Source organism: Hevea brasiliensis, chromosome 6 (assembly GCF_030052815.1).
Source record: "Hevea brasiliensis isolate MT/VB/25A 57/8 chromosome 6, ASM3005281v1, whole genome shotgun sequence".
NCBI lineage: Eukaryota > Viridiplantae > Streptophyta > Magnoliopsida > Malpighiales > Euphorbiaceae > Hevea > Hevea brasiliensis.
In genome coordinates this window covers 5,529,924-5,545,879 of record NC_079498.1, presented here as the reverse complement: position 1 = coordinate 5,545,879, position 15,956 = coordinate 5,529,924, and the positions used below count along the sequence as shown (strand labels likewise).

The window sequence follows — 15,956 nt, the reverse complement described above, 5'->3', positions numbered from 1 at the left end:
AATAATAATAATAATAATAATAATAATAATAATAATAATAATAATAATAATAATAATAATAATAATAATAATAATGAAATATTAAGACAGATAAAATTAATAAAAGGAAAAAAAAATCAGATAACTTTAATACTTTTTTATTTATATAAAAGTAAACCTTATTGTTGTTCATTCAAATCATAAAGATAGTTATATTTTTAAGGTATTTAAGTTATTTCTTTAATACATATATAAATTGACTAAAACGAATAACAATAAGTTTTATGTAGTTCAAATTAAAATTAAATATTTTTATTATAATAAATTAAAATCAATGGATGAAATTAAACAAGCTCCTAAATTAACAAATAATAAAAAAAAAATTGCCCAATATTTAGGCATGAAAATTTGAAATTTTAATAAATCCATATTCACATTATATACTTTAAGAAAATTTTATTAAAAAGATTTAAATGATCCAAATTAATCACATTATGAAATTAATTTGTCAGATAAATAATATATCTTCTATTATTGGACTAAATCAAGTGAGACTTTACTATTGACCCAATAACAAGTGATTAAGAACATTAATTAAAATTTAAAATTTGAGTTTTATTCATTATAATTTGATATCAATAATTTATTTATTATAATGCGCCTTGTAATTTAAATAAAATTTCATGTTAATTGTCTATAATTTTATTTATATATAATAAAAAAATTATACATAGAGAAGGTTTATTGGCTGAAAAAATCCAAAATTTTCCATTAATGGCTTATTTTATCTAATTCTTTAAATTTTGAACAATTGAATAAAAAATTTTTAAATTGGATAAATTTTATTTGATTCTCCAATTAAAATTTAGAAATTTAGACTTTTACTACTGGAATGCAAAGATAAACACTATATTATTTAACTATATGAATGAGACATAAAAATAAATTTATAAATATAAAAATAGAAAATATAAAATTTTAATTATATAATATTGATAGAAATACAAATTGAACTACACATTTAAGACAAAAGTCAAAATCTCTAATTTTGATTTTACTAATTGAATAAATTTTTTTAACTAAAATTTTTTTATTTAATTATCTAAAATTTAAAAAATTAAATAAAATGAATAATTTTTATAAAAAATTAGATTTTTCTGACCAAACACGCCATTAGAGAATCATTAGTAAGCGCAGGTGACATATTATTTAATAATTAAAAAAAAAGGGAAAATAATAATTGAAAATTGTGAAACGCAGAGAATATAAGGGCAATCATGTTAGTTTGTGGTCGTTTTTTAATGGTTATTGCAAATGAATAATTGGATACGGGTATTTCAGTACCTGTCGGTATAATAACTGTATATACTTATGTCGCGTGCACGCGTGGGATTTTAGAAAAATGCGAGTGGGCTTCATTTTGTTTTCGTTAAAAGCTAAAAACACAGTTTTGTATTTTGTTTGTATGTGCTGTGCAACGTGGGCGTTTTGTTATCGTCTCCGTCCAAAACACTCGCGGCCTAGCCGCGTAGGCCCCACGAGAGGCTGATTAGGGCTTTTTGGGCCTTTGGCATTGGTATTAATATTATGATTAAATGGCTAAAACTGTTTTCTTTTGAAAAAAAAATTATTATTTTAAATATAATTAAATAATAATTTAAAAATTATTTTATTATTTTAATATTTTATATTAAAATTTATAAATTTAATTTTAAATATACTTAAATAATTTTAATTAATATATTTAAAAAAATAATTTTCTTAATAATAACTTTAGCAGTAATATTAAATAAATTATAAGCAAACCAAAAACTTTTTCTAGCGCGACCAGCATAGTGATAGAGTTATTATCCAATTGATCCGCTCAATTTTATAAAAATTTTCAAATATGTATAATATATAAAATTATTTTTAATAATTTTCAATAAATATTGACTAAAATTAATATATATATATATATATATATATATATATATATATATATATATATATATATATATATATATATATATAAAAGGAGTTGAAGTACTCTATAATTTATTTTTGTAAAAAAATATGAAACTTATTTATCAATTTTTGTTTTTTTATATTTTAAATAATACATAAAAATTTTGAGATATGCATAAAAATATTTTATGTTTAAATTATATATATATATATATATATAATTATTTATATATATTTAAAATTAACTAATTAAATAAATGATCTCATAAAATAAAATTTTTAGCTCTGATAATAAATTAATGTTATATATAAAATTAATTTAAAAATAATTAATTATACTCATTACTTTTATGTTTTGAAGAAAATAATGTTATATATTATAATAAAGTATAATTAAATTAAAAAAAAATTAAGAGTTCCAATATTATAAAATTTATTGATTATATGATAAAAAAATTAGAAAAAAAAATCAAATATCACATTATCTTTATCATAATAAAATAATAAAATTATTTGAAGGTACCTATAATTAAAATAAAATAAAGATATTTAACTTATTTATAATTAAAGTGTATTATTTTTTATGTTGATAATTTAATATTCCTTTTATTTTACTTTATAAGATTAATTAATACTTATTATTATTATCAACATAATCAATTTATGACCATTAAATTGAAATAGTCAAATAAATGAGAAATATTTTACTGTCGTAAAAATTAAATTTGAATATTTTTGTTATTATTTTTCAATTAAATAATATTTAATTATAAAATTAAATTTTTGTTTAATTTTTATTTATTTATTTATCTATATAGAGTATGTCGCATGAGACATTTGATACATATTAAATACTTTTTTCTCATCAAGTATTTTTATTTTACCTAAGTGCTCTTAAATTTTTTTTTTATTTTTTTATTATTTCTTTCAAAAGTTATTAGTTATCATTTTTAAAATTTATTTATTTAAATATATTTAATTAATATTTATTTAATTATTAATTTTTTTATAAATTTCTTATTTAATATTTCTTAAACTTTTTACCAATTTATTTCAGTATAATTATATATCAAATGCAATTATAACTAATATTTTAATTATCTATATTTTATTATCATTAATTTTAAAAAAATAAATTTTAAAATTTAATTAAATATCTAAATATCTAAATTTTAAAGATAGATTGTAAATATGATTACATAAAAAATTTAACTACAAGTAAAAATAATTATAAAAAAATAAAATTACAATATTAAAATTATGGGATTTGTCTTTTAAATAATAACATGTATTTTTAATATTTATTATATTAATAGAAAATGATAATATTTTAAAATTTTAATTTTTATAAAATATATTTATTTTATATCATAAATTTATATAAAACGATAATATTTTTATGAAAGAATTATTTTATAAAAAATATACCAGTTTAATAAAAAAATAAGACTTTACAAAAATTTAAAGAAATAGTATTTTTAAAAATAATATAATAAAATGTTATTTTTAATCAATAATAATGTTATATATTTTCATTATTATTAAAATTAAATAATTCAATTCATTATTAGTAATTTAGTATATTTTTTATTATATTAATAACAGAAAATATTATATTTATATATTTTTAAAATAACATTATTTTTTCATTAATCTAATATTTATTTTGTAATTTAAAAAATTAAATATTAATTTACATAAATTATGAGATAAAATATAAAAAATTTATGAAATTATAAAATATAAAAAATTTATGAAATTTGAATTATTTTTTAAATAAAATAATTTTATTACATTTTAAATGAAATAATCATTTAAACTACTATTAATATATTTATAAAAAGAAATAAATAGGTATTTTAATTAATTACACTATAAATTAATTAAAATTTATTCAAATTAAATTAAATAAGAGATAAAATTTAATTGAAAATTAATTTAATAATAATAATTTATTTATAATTTAATTAAAAATTAAATTAAAAAATTATCCATGTATAGTATAGGCATAATGCTAGTTTAATTTAAATCAAATTGAAGTTGCAATCCACAATTTTGATTTAGATTAGAGATAGCAACGGGTAAGGTACCCACGAAAATTACCCTACTCGAATCTAAATCCGATTAATATGCTCAAAACTTGAACCTGTTCTAAACTTAATTAAAATTTATTTTCAATTACCCAAACCCATTTCAAGCTCGATTATTATTACTTGCTCAATGCCTGAACCCTTTTAATTTTATATATTTTAATTAATAATCTATATAAAAAATAATTTTTATTAATAATTTATATTTTAAAATTTTAATAATTTCATAAAATATTTTAATTTTATTTTATATAAAATAAAATATATAAAAATTTATAAATATTATTATAAAAAATATATATTTTATATTTAATTAAATATTATGTAAACGGGTTTAGATAATAAATACCCAACATATAAAATTCAAACCCCTCACGGTATTAAATTTCAAATTCGAAACCATTCAAACTCCAATTATATATTAGCCAAATTTATTCTATTAGAGTTCGATCGAATTTAACACCTATAAAAACTTAACTCGTTACCATCTCTAATTTAGATTTTAAAAAATTAAGACTGAATTATCGAGCGAACTTTAACATTAATTTTGATTTTCATTCAATTTAATTAAGATTTTAAATTGGATCAATATGAAAAGATCGGATTTAGTTGAGCATGACTTGTGGGGAAAAGAAAGAGAATGAGAAAAGGATTTTGGAATTAATTGTTGTTGAAGAAGGGTGGCTTTAGATCATTAGATTAGATGGGTTGATGTTGATGGTCTTAGGTTCATGCACTTGTCAATCATCTGTCACTATAATCGTATATTTATTTTATTATCAGAAAATAATTTATTTTTAATATTATTTATTTAAAAATATATTAATTTAAAATTTAATAAACTACTTTATTTTTTTAAGATATATCAACATTAATATTTAAGTTACGAACAAATAATTACATTAATGACGTCAAATTGACTCCAAGTAAATTTAAAATTTAAATTCTAAAATTATTATTAGCTGTGAGAGCTTTACTTACATATAATTTTCGACTGAACATGAAAAAATATTTAAATTTTTAGATTTTTTAAAATATTTTTATTAGTTTCACGTTTTATTAAATCAATATTTAATTTTCAATTAATTTTTCATTAATAGAATAAAAAAAGAGTTAATGGGGAGAAATTGAGATGCTTTATCTATCTCTCCTCATTCTTCTGATCTTTTCCCTCTCTATTCATACATTCTCTGTGTTCTTCTTCATTCCCTCACTCTCTCTCCACGATCCCAATCCACCAAACTCTCTGCAATTCCATTCTCCATACACTCATTCTGCAAGATTCCAATCCCATATTACTGCTCGCCTACTGCTGGATCTGGAGTTTTTCAAGCTTTAGAGCCCTTTCTCAAGGTATTCCGTATCCTCTTCTTCTTCTTCTTCTCATTACAATGTTTTTATTTCGTGTTCTGTATCATTCATCGTAGCATATGCAACGAGCTCTGTATCTTTAATTAGGCATCAGGCTTTCGATATTTAACGGATATGTCGCAGTGAGATTTTGATTAATTTTTTGTTTAAATTATTAATAAAAATATTTCATATAAATTATTAATTCAATATATATATATATATATATATATATATATAACAATCAAATTTAAGAAAATTAAAATGAACTTTAATTTGATTGAAAATCAATTTAAATTATCAATGAAATATAAATTTAAAAGAGAGTAATTTTCTTGTATGGAAGTATCAAATGCTCAACAATGGTCATCCACATCCAGTGGAAAAGCTCTCCTCCAAGTCCATGCGTCTCTCAGGCGCGTTCTCCACTCTCCACTAATTGGCCAAAATATCTTAATTTTTTACTTTTATATATATATATATATATATATATATATATATATATATATATATTACTATTAATTTTTATATTTTAATAAAATTAATAATTTAACTCATTTTTTTTAAAATATTATTTAATTCTTATATTTTATTTTTATTAAATTATTTAATTTTTTTTATTAAATTTTTCATTTATTAATATTGACCAAACTATTATTAAGTCTTTCTAATTCAATAAAATTAATTAGTTAGTTCTTATAATTTAATTCTATTAATTATTTAATCACATAATTATTTTTAATTTTTAAATTATCCTATGCCTATTCCCTTCTCCCCTTTATTCTCTCTTTGTTTTCATCCATCTATAAAAATGGTTTAAATTATTTACACAAAAAAATTAATCAATTTCCTTATATTTCAATCAATAAAAATTATTTTATAGTAGAAAAAATAAAAAAATAAAATCAAAAAAATTAAAAATAAAAAAAACTATAAATTCAAATGTAGTCTTCATATAATAAGATTTTATTTTTATTTAATAATATATTTATTAAAATATTATATTTTTCAAAATACATAGGCCAACTAATTAATTTTACTAGAGACTGAATAATAATATTTTTAAAAATATAAAGATTAATTAATTAAAAAAACTAATTAATTTAGTAAAATTAAGAGACTAAATAATAGTTTTAATAGCTTGAACAATAAAAAAATTAATGAAAGGACTAAATAATTGAATAAAAATAAAATATAAGGACTAAATAATATATTTTTAAAATAAAAATTAAATAATTAATTTTATTAAAATACAAATACTAAAAAATAAATTTCCTTTTATATATTTATTCTCAACATGGTCCATTAAGAGCTCCAACCAAAGGCGCCCTACCCTTACAACAATGTCATCAAATGGCAATAAAAAATAAAAAAAAAAACTTTTTGGTGAAGCTCGTTTTATTAATCTTTGGAGTTTGTATACCTCAACACCAAATTAGGGCTTAGTCTTTTTATGAATTTAAAAATATTTCTATTATTATGTTAATGAAAATTATTTACATTAAATGTGATAAAAATTTAAAACGTCATATATTAACAATTTTTATTTATTAAATATTGTTTGATGTGTCAATAAAGTGACAAAAACGAGTAAAGAATGTGTTGAATAATAATAATAATAATAATAATAATAATAATAATAATAATAATGTTTTGATTTGTAATTTGGCAGCAAACAATAATACATATCCTGGTGAAGAAATTTGCACAAAAATAAGAAAGTCGATGAACAGCTTAAAAGTGTCAACCAAACAAACCATAAGATCAAAAAAATACATCACACTCGCGCCATGCTATACAATTACGCGCGTGGTTCTGTTATTACCGACTCACATTAACGTTGTAATAATAACAACCTTTACAAAAGTCTAGCTAAGATTGATTCCTATGCTACCACGCTCTCTGCTACTCTGTAGTATTTTTTTTTTAATTTTTTTTTATTTTTCATGTAAAGTTGTTGCCTACATGTGCGTTTCATGTCTCTTTGGCCTAATGCTTATCGTTCTATTATTATTATTATTATTATTATTATTATTATTATTATTATTATCGTTATTATTATTACTCCCTCTCGCTATATAAAATAGTCGAGCCACTTAACGTTTGTGTTTGTTATGTTTCGAAAATGCATTACAGGGTGTTTCGATTCTGATTGTGTTTTCCTCCCTAGAAAGTGGTTCTAAACTATATGGATTCTTTGGTTTGATGGAGGATAACAAAATAGGCTCTTTCCTTCGTGCCCAGGTAAAAATATGGCTATGTTTTCCTTCCTTTTCTCTCTTTTTTTTTTCAATCTTCATTTTGAAGGGAAATTATGTTTCGTGGATTTTTTTTTTTTTAAATGATGTGGATGAGTTGGTGCAGCTATTGACATTGATAATGGGCTTTTTGGGATGATCAATTTATATGTAGGTTTCATCAGGATTGAAACTCAAGGTCTTTGTGTGTTTTTTTTAACAGGCTTGTAATTTAGGATGCGAGAAAGTGCAGAGCCATACACTTGTTGAATTCCAGAAGAAATTCAGTATTTATTACTATCTGGGCTGCTTTAAATTAATAATGATTCTTGATGATACAAGATGCATATTTTGATCTGGGTTTTTGCTGGAAAGAAGAAAAAGACTTGAGTTACTGATTATTATTAGAAAGAGGAAGTGATCGATGGAGCCACCATCTCCGCTGCCTAATCCAGCTCCTCGGAAAAAGATGACCAAACAATTGACAGGAAAAAAAGATGATACACCACTGCATTCCGCAGCTAGAGCAGGAAATTTAGCAGTTGTAATGGAAATCTTTTCTGATACTGGGGAGGAAGCATTGAAGGAATTGTTAGAGAAGCAAAACCAATCAGGAGAGACTGCCCTTTATGTAGCTGCGGAATATGGTTATGTCGATTTAGTTAGGGAGATGATTAAACACTACGATCTTGCTGATGCTAGTATTAAAGCAAGAAATGGGTTTGATGCATTCCACATTGCTGCCAAGCAAGGGGATTTAGGTATGGTTCAATAGTAGAACTATTTGTTCATTTAAGTGATTTGTTTTTAAATCTTTATGGAAGATGAGATTAGTTCTGCCTTCTTTTGTTACAGATATATTGGCAATTCTAATGGAGGCCCATCCAGAATTGGCTATGACTGTTGATTTATCAAACACTACAGCTTTGCACACGGCTGCAACGCAAGGACATATAGAGGTAGTGAAATTTTTGTTGAGTGCAGGGACTAGCCTGGCAACCATTGCTAGAAGCAATGGGAAAACTGCCTTGCATTCTGCAGCAAGAAATGGGCATTTGGAGGTTGTTAGGGCACTTGTGGCAACGGAGCCTGGGATGTTGACAAGGATAGATAAAAAGGGGCAGACAGCACTTCACATGGCAGTAAAGGGGCAAAATGTTGAGGTGGTGGAAGAGTTGATTAATGCAGAACCTTCATCAGTGAACATGGTTGATACCAAGGGCAACACAGCATTACATATAGCAACTCGGAAAGGAAGAGTTCAGGTGAATGGATTCTTTCCCCTGATCATTAAAGACAACTTTATTCTTTTTGGGTAGATCGCTCAGTATTCTTGCCAAGCGTATGTCCTGTACCTACTGAACTGAATGAATTGAATGGATGTTTTGCTATTATGTGTTAAATGCCAGTGCTAAAATGTTTGTTTATGTCAAATTTCTTAATCATTTCATTTGCTTGCCATAAATACTTTGCCTTGCTGCCGAGTGCTGAGAACATTTGATCGATAAGATGGTGAACAGGTGGCAATTCGAGGATAATTGCATTATAGAAAAAACTAGTTCTGGTTTACTGAGATGACTTACTTGGGTAAACTAAAATAATTAAAAATTGATCATGAAACACTGTTTATGTAACTGGATAAAATTTGACCTCCTCACAACATACTTCTCTAATTTATATTTTGGTCAAGTCCTATTTGTAATATGTTAGATTTTGGCATTTTAAGGAACAAATTCCTTAGTTGTGCATCTTATTTGTCAAGGCTGTATTTTTTTTTTTCAATGCAATGCTTAATTTTTGCTTCTTTTGTTCTTTGTTATAATCTGGATAAAGACTTTTCAAGTTGGTTGCTGAAATTGCATTGCTTGTTGACTTCTAATTTCTAAAGAAGAGCCTGACATATCTGACAACTTGCTGCAATTAATTGAACTTAGTGGAAACTATAATATGCTGAAAAGGTCATAAAGTCAAAATTTGATTTTTGTAGAGTTCAGATTCTGCTTATTCAAACCACTAATTGTGGAATGAATGCCTAAAATTTGTGATCCTGATGTCAGATCACAGAGTTTGCTGATTTCTAAATTTTTAGCTCTTCTAGATTGTTCCTTAATTTGGAAGGATTTAGTTTTAGAAACCTGTTTTGTTTTCTTGAAAGCTGCTACCTAAAGCACAACAGAACCATCTTAATGTTACAAAACTGGTTTAAAACATTTGCTCTTCTGGTGTTGCAATGGTGTAATATGTAATATCCTGAATAGCATTGGTGCTTGGAAATGAAACGGATAAATTGACATTGTAGTGTTCTGTTTGTGCAGATTGTGCAGTTGCTACTCAGGCACAATGATACGGATATAAAAGCTGTCAATAAGACTGGCGAAACTGCCCTTGATACTGCTGAGAAAACTGGACACCCAGATATTGCAGCCATTTTGCAGGAGCATGGGGTTCAGAGTGCCAAATCTATCAAGCCACAAGCAACAAATCCAGCACGAGAATTGAAACAAACTGTGAGTGACATAAAACACGAAGTTCACTACCAGTTGGAACACACCCGTCAAACTCGCAAGCGAGTGCAAGGCATTGCTAAACGTATTAACAAAATGCATGCTGAAGGTCTTAACAATGCCATCAACTCCACAACTGTTGTAGCTGTCCTCATTGCCACAGTTGCCTTTGCAGCCATCTTTACTGTCCCTGGCCAATATGTCGACAATGTGAATGACATTCCCCCTGGACAATCTCTTGGGGAAGCAAATATTGCACCACAAGCTCCATTTATAATATTCTTCATCTTCGATTCTATTGCCCTCTTCATTTCTCTAGCTGTTGTGGTGGTTCAAACATCAGTTGTTGTCATAGAGAGCAAGGCAAAGAAGCAGATGATGGCAATTATTAACAAGTTGATGTGGATCGCTTGTGCACTTATTTCAGTAGCATTCTTGGCTCTTTCATTTATTGTGGTGGGCAAGCATCAGAAGTGGCTAGCAATTGGTGTTACAATCATAGGAGCAAGCATAATGGTTACAACTCTGGGTACTATGTGTTACTGGGTAATTAAGCATCGGATTGAAGCCTCCAATGTGAGGAGCATACGAGGATCATCGTTGGGAAGCAGATCGCGTTCATTTTCAATATCTTTGATGTCAGATACTGAGATCTTAAACAAGGAACATAAGAAAATGTATGCAATTTAATACTTCCCATACATGATTTCCTTCTTGCATATTGCATCTTGCATCTTGCATTTTTTCTTTTTTTATTCTCCTTTAAAGTTGACTTCTAAATGTACATTTCTTACTAAGCAAATCATAGTTTTCCTTCTATTGATTACTCTAAACAACAATAACAACAACTAAGTCTTAATTTCAAATTAGTTGGAATTAACTACATAGATCATTTTTTGCCATTCAGATCTATTAGACACTAGGTTTGCGTCAATATTCAAAACTTGTAAATCTTATAGTATTACTTCCTTTCATGTCATCTTAGGCCTCTTTTTTTTTGTCATTTTCACTCATTTCACTGTTAATTTGTCACACTTTTATACTTAAGCATTTGGTTTTCTGCATTGTACATAATCAAACTATTTTAAACAATCTTCTCTCATTTTATCTCTAATATGTGTTACATGTATTTTCTGGCAAATATGATCATACATAATCTTATTTATTATAATGTTATTGGACATCTATTTTAATATTCATTTTTCCATTGCACTTATTTTGTGGGTATATTAAGAGTGACAGACCATATAAATTTTTGTGAATAATTTTTTTTTTTTTTAAAAGCAAGTCTTATTTAGTGATATCAAATATGGGATGACTTTTGGCCACAAAGTTCTAGACCTAGTAGCTAATTCACTACATGGCAATGGGCCATAATGGGTCACTTATCAAATGAGTAGGATTTCCACCTTTTCCATATCATTTCAAGTTAATTCTCTCCTTTTCCCATCTATATGCAAAGGATGTAAAACGTTTCTCTTGTGGAATCCATGTTAGATCTAGACATGATGTGCTCTTTTTGACTTTAGAGGATCAATGCAGTCTCCCAAGCCCCCACTAAATAGTGCTTTGGGCTCAAATTTCTCGGCTTTTGGTAACTACAATGATTTTTATAGTGATCACTTCACGAAAACAATTCTTTGAAAGGAGTTATTTTTCTTTTTATGGTGTATAAAGATTTTTTAAAATAAAATAAAATAAATATAAGATAATGAAAATTAAGATATCAAAATTTTTTAAAATTATTAAGACCTTATTTGATATTATTATTAGGGTTAAAGTTAAAAAAAATACTTTTTAAATATACTAATAAGAGAATATTAAAAAATATTTTTAAATTAATTGGATATTTAATTTAATTACTTATTTTTAATTTTTGACTTAAAATATATATATTTTTAATTTATGAGTCAAATTAAAAATAAATAATTAATTATTTAATAAAATTACTTAAAAATAATTTTTAAATAATTTAAGTGTTTTATTAAAATGTGCTTAAAAGTAATTTAATCTATTAAAATTTCCAAAAAGAATATGTAAATAAGTGTTATAAATGTTAAAATGAGAATAATATTAATATTTTTAAAAATTATTAAAATAATATTTAATTAAAAATAAATTAAAAATCAAAATTCTTAGCCGGATTAAATTAGAATTACTTATTTAGTTTGCTCCAATTTAATTCGTTATTTCTTTAAAAATATTTTAGGACAAATTATTTCAATTATTGAATTATGTCAAATCAAATCAAATTGATATCAAATCTACTTTTAAATCAAAATAATCAAACTAAAATTATGAGAAATCCACCTCTCTCATTTTGTTCAAATTTAATCGGCTCACAGGGTAAAACCATCATTCATAAAACCACAATCAAAATCGAACTAAAATGTTAAGAGTGAAGATCATAGTTATTAAATTCAAACTAAATTAATTAATTATATCAATAAATCAAAATTTAAGACTTTGTTTATTTCATAAAAAATAATTTATATATGAAAAATATTTTTTTCAAAATAAATTTTCATGAAAATATTTTCTATTATTTGATTATAATGCTAAGTTAATAATATGAATATTTTTCATTGATCAATTTTATTGAGTGTTTCAAATATTAAAAAATATAAAAAATATTTTTTTAAAAAAATATTTTTCGTGAAATAAATAAATTCTAAATCTGTCAAGTTTATAATTCAAGGCCAATGAATTTGCTTAGTAATTATATGCTTATTATTTCGAAATATATACACTATTACATGATAATATGATAAATTTAATAAAATAGTTTAACATATGCATAATATTTTATAAATATTAAAACAATAGTTACATATTTATAGATATTTTTTACATATTATATTATTTAAATATTTCTATATAAAAATTAAAAATATTATTTTTTTAAACAAAAATTAAAAATATTATTAAAATTTATGTAAATATAATTTAATAAATATTAAAAGTTTGATTTTAAATAATTAAAATGTAATTAATTATTATTAATTAATATTTAATTAATTATATATATATTTAATTAATTTTTAATTTAACTAATAGTACTTGTGAAGAGCTGCTCCGAGCTCAGTCTTCACTTCCTTTGGGATCAAAATTTGAATGGAAAACTGAAAACGAATCAGAAAATCTCTGCGTGTTGATTGAACAAAAATTGAAGAAGAGAAATACGAAAAATGGATGCTGAATTGTTGGAATTGCAGAGACAATTCGATTTCACGCAGTAAGCTAAATCGAGCATCCGATTATCGGAACGAAACGTTGTCGAATTGGTCCAGAAGCTCCAGGAGCTTCACATCGTCGATTTCGACCTTCTCCACACTGTCTTCGGCAAAGAATACATCACTCCTGTATCCTTTCTCTCTATACAATCAGCAAAACCTGTCAAACTCTCTGTTTGGTTACCGAGAAAATTAATGAAAACAAAAGGGAGGAGAAATGAATTGAATTGTTAACCTCAAGTCATCTCTATAGTATAGGTTCTAGCTCCGTGTGGTTCCAAATGTAATATAATGCAAGTTATGCTGTTTACTTATTTTATATTCACACATTTTCTCGGTAACCAAACAGAGTGTTAACCCTTGAATTTTCGTATGCCTAATATGTTTTTTGGTTTTTACTTTTTTTTTTTACTATTTTAATCGTTTTATATGTAATGATCATTTAGGAGGAATGGAGGCATGAAATAGCAGTGGAGATCAATAAATTAGGGCGTGTTTCGTCGATTGATCTTGCAGATGTTACTGGCGTTGATTTATATCATGTTGAGAAGCAAGCTCAACGTGTAGTTTCAGATAATCCGGGATTTATGTTGATTCAAGGAGAAATTATGTCAGTGATTTAGTGTCTTATTGGGATAATGTTGCTGAAGAAATCAACGAGAGGCTTCAAGAGTCAAATTGCTTTGGCAGAACTTGCCACACAGTTAAAACGTTGGCTCAGAGTTGGTGGCTTCTATGCTGGAGGCTTGCCTTGGAACTTTAGTAAATTGCCTTCTTTGTTCAATGTGGTTTTCAGATTATAAATATGAATTATGATATAAAATTTCTTGGAATTAGGTGAAAGGTAGGCTTGAAGGTGGACAGTTGTATGTTGCTTGTGTTAGTGCTATGGTTCAGGGTGCTGGGTTTCACAGTTTCTACAAATTTGTCAGTATTATGGGGAACTCTACAGCACTTGTTGCATGAAATAGATGGAGCCAGTGGTGTCGCTGTTGAAAGTTCATTTTTTAAATCCATTTTTAATGGATTGGTGAAGGAAGGTGAGGTTCTTGGATCACTCCGTGCGGGAGTTCATTGGACTCCAACTGCATGATATGTACACTTTTACATCATTGCGTTTTGGGTGTGCTGAGATTCATATCATCAGAAGGAAAGATTATCATAGCCTTTGATGTTAATTGCAGCGAGTTAAATTTTGGCTTCTATTGTTAAATTTTGGCTTCTATATGCTAAATTTTGTTCTGTCTTTTACCTTTTGCAGTCTTTCTTAAATATGCAGCTGTATGAAAAAGCACTAGATTTGTTTGAGGACAACCAATCAATCTCAGTAAGTTCTTTGGAAGTTTAACACAAATAACTTTCCCTGTATATGTTAATATTCCATGAGGTTATTTGATGATAAAATATGATAAATAAAGTCTTATATGTTTGCAGGTTATTTTGCATAGGCATTTATTAAGAACAACAGGTGCTCATATTGAAGATATGCTCTTCCATAATTTGGTAGGGCTTCTGTGTAATCCAGTTTGGCTGACCATTGATTTGGTGTTAGTAAAGTAAGATGTTTCCTTTTAAGGATTCTCTGATGCTTGGATTTCTTCAAAATGTAGGGCTTGCACAACAAATTGAAAAATGGAATTGAAGTTGAAGAGTCTCTAAGTTCAGAATCCATCACACTTAATCCTGCAGAAAGAACTGCTCTTGTATGAAATATTTACCGCCCTATTTTATGTGAGATTGATCAGAAGTTTAAAGAAGGCTCAAAACTGACATGCTTTTATATAGCCCCATTTCTTGTGCAGGCAAAAAGTTTTCCAGGATCCCTTACAAAGAAAGCTCTTTTGGTCGTGGAAGCTTTGGAAGGGAAGGTCAGTAATTGATTGTGTAAATGAAAATTTTAATTCCCAAGATGAGTTCATAGTAGTAGTTCTACTTGGCAAAAAAAAAAAAAAACAAAAAAAGATGGCCTTGGGCTTAGGGTAGTGGGCTTTGGTGTGGCCCAAATAATTTAGGTCTTCCTTTACATAGGGCATGTCCATTTAAAATGGTCCTTTAGATTTCACATTGATTATAGATGCATATTTATTATGGATGGGTGTATATTTAATTACATAAAAATAAGAGTTTTTTTAAAATTGTTAGATTTTAAGGTGTGATCTATTATCTACTTGAATACTTGTGTCTATTTTTACTTGGTAAAAAAAATAAAAAAATGGTTGATAAACAACCCTGGGACTCAGTCCCGTACTAGCAGAGCTAGTCCAGCGCATAGCTGCATAGCTGAAGAAAAATATTGCCTGCCTCCTTACTATCATATGCTTATTTATAATCGACATATGCTGCCTTCATTCCCATGTGACCTCACCAACTTCTCTCCAATGATTTCTTCCAGCTGTCCAATTCCAGAACCTTCACATGGTTCAAGTAAAATATTCTTGATGACTTTGGGCCTTGATTCATTCCTCCTGGGCCTGTGGTTGATTTGCGATCATTACCCACCCTTTGAAGACTGGCCTTGTCCTCAAGGCTGGAATTTGTAATTTGAATTTGTATATCAACCAAGCATTCCACCAAGACCAGCACTTAAGCCATACCTCTCCAATAAGCTAAATCAAC

The 15,956-nt window shown here is 25.9% G+C and overlaps 1 protein-coding gene and 1 pseudogene across 1 annotated transcript; both read left to right on the top strand.

Moving 5' to 3' along the window:
* The first annotated feature begins 5,176 nt into the window (after positions 1 to 5,176).
* Positions 5,177 to 10,808, top strand: LOC110652723 (ankyrin repeat-containing protein At5g02620). The gene is made up of 5 exons (XM_058148302.1): positions 5,177 to 5,369; positions 7,503 to 7,610; positions 7,827 to 8,364; positions 8,459 to 8,868; positions 9,919 to 10,808. Exons 3-5 carry the CDS (start codon positions 8,028 to 8,030, stop codon positions 10,795 to 10,797), a joined length of 1,626 nt encoding a protein of 541 aa, XP_058004285.1. The 5' UTR covers positions 5,177 to 5,369; positions 7,503 to 7,610; positions 7,827 to 8,027; the 3' UTR covers positions 10,798 to 10,808.
* Positions 10,809 to 13,176: 2,368 nt separating this feature from the next.
* LOC110652722 (E3 UFM1-protein ligase 1 homolog) lies at positions 13,177 to 15,220 on the top strand (annotated as a pseudogene).
* The last annotated feature ends 736 nt before the right edge of the window (positions 15,221 to 15,956 follow it).

Excerpts from the sequence above, each read along its gene's own strand:
- LOC110652723 (XM_058148302.1), top strand. The coding sequence starts at position 8,028 with ATGGAGCCACCATCTCCGCTGCCTAATCCAGCTCCTCGGAAAAAGATG. Across the intron at positions 8,365-8,458 it reads TGCCAAGCAAGGGGATTTAG|ATATATTGGCAATTCTAATG; the intron begins GTATGGTTCAAT and ends CTTTTGTTACAG. Across the intron at positions 8,869-9,918 it reads CTCGGAAAGGAAGAGTTCAG|ATTGTGCAGTTGCTACTCAG; the intron begins GTGAATGGATTC and ends CTGTTTGTGCAG.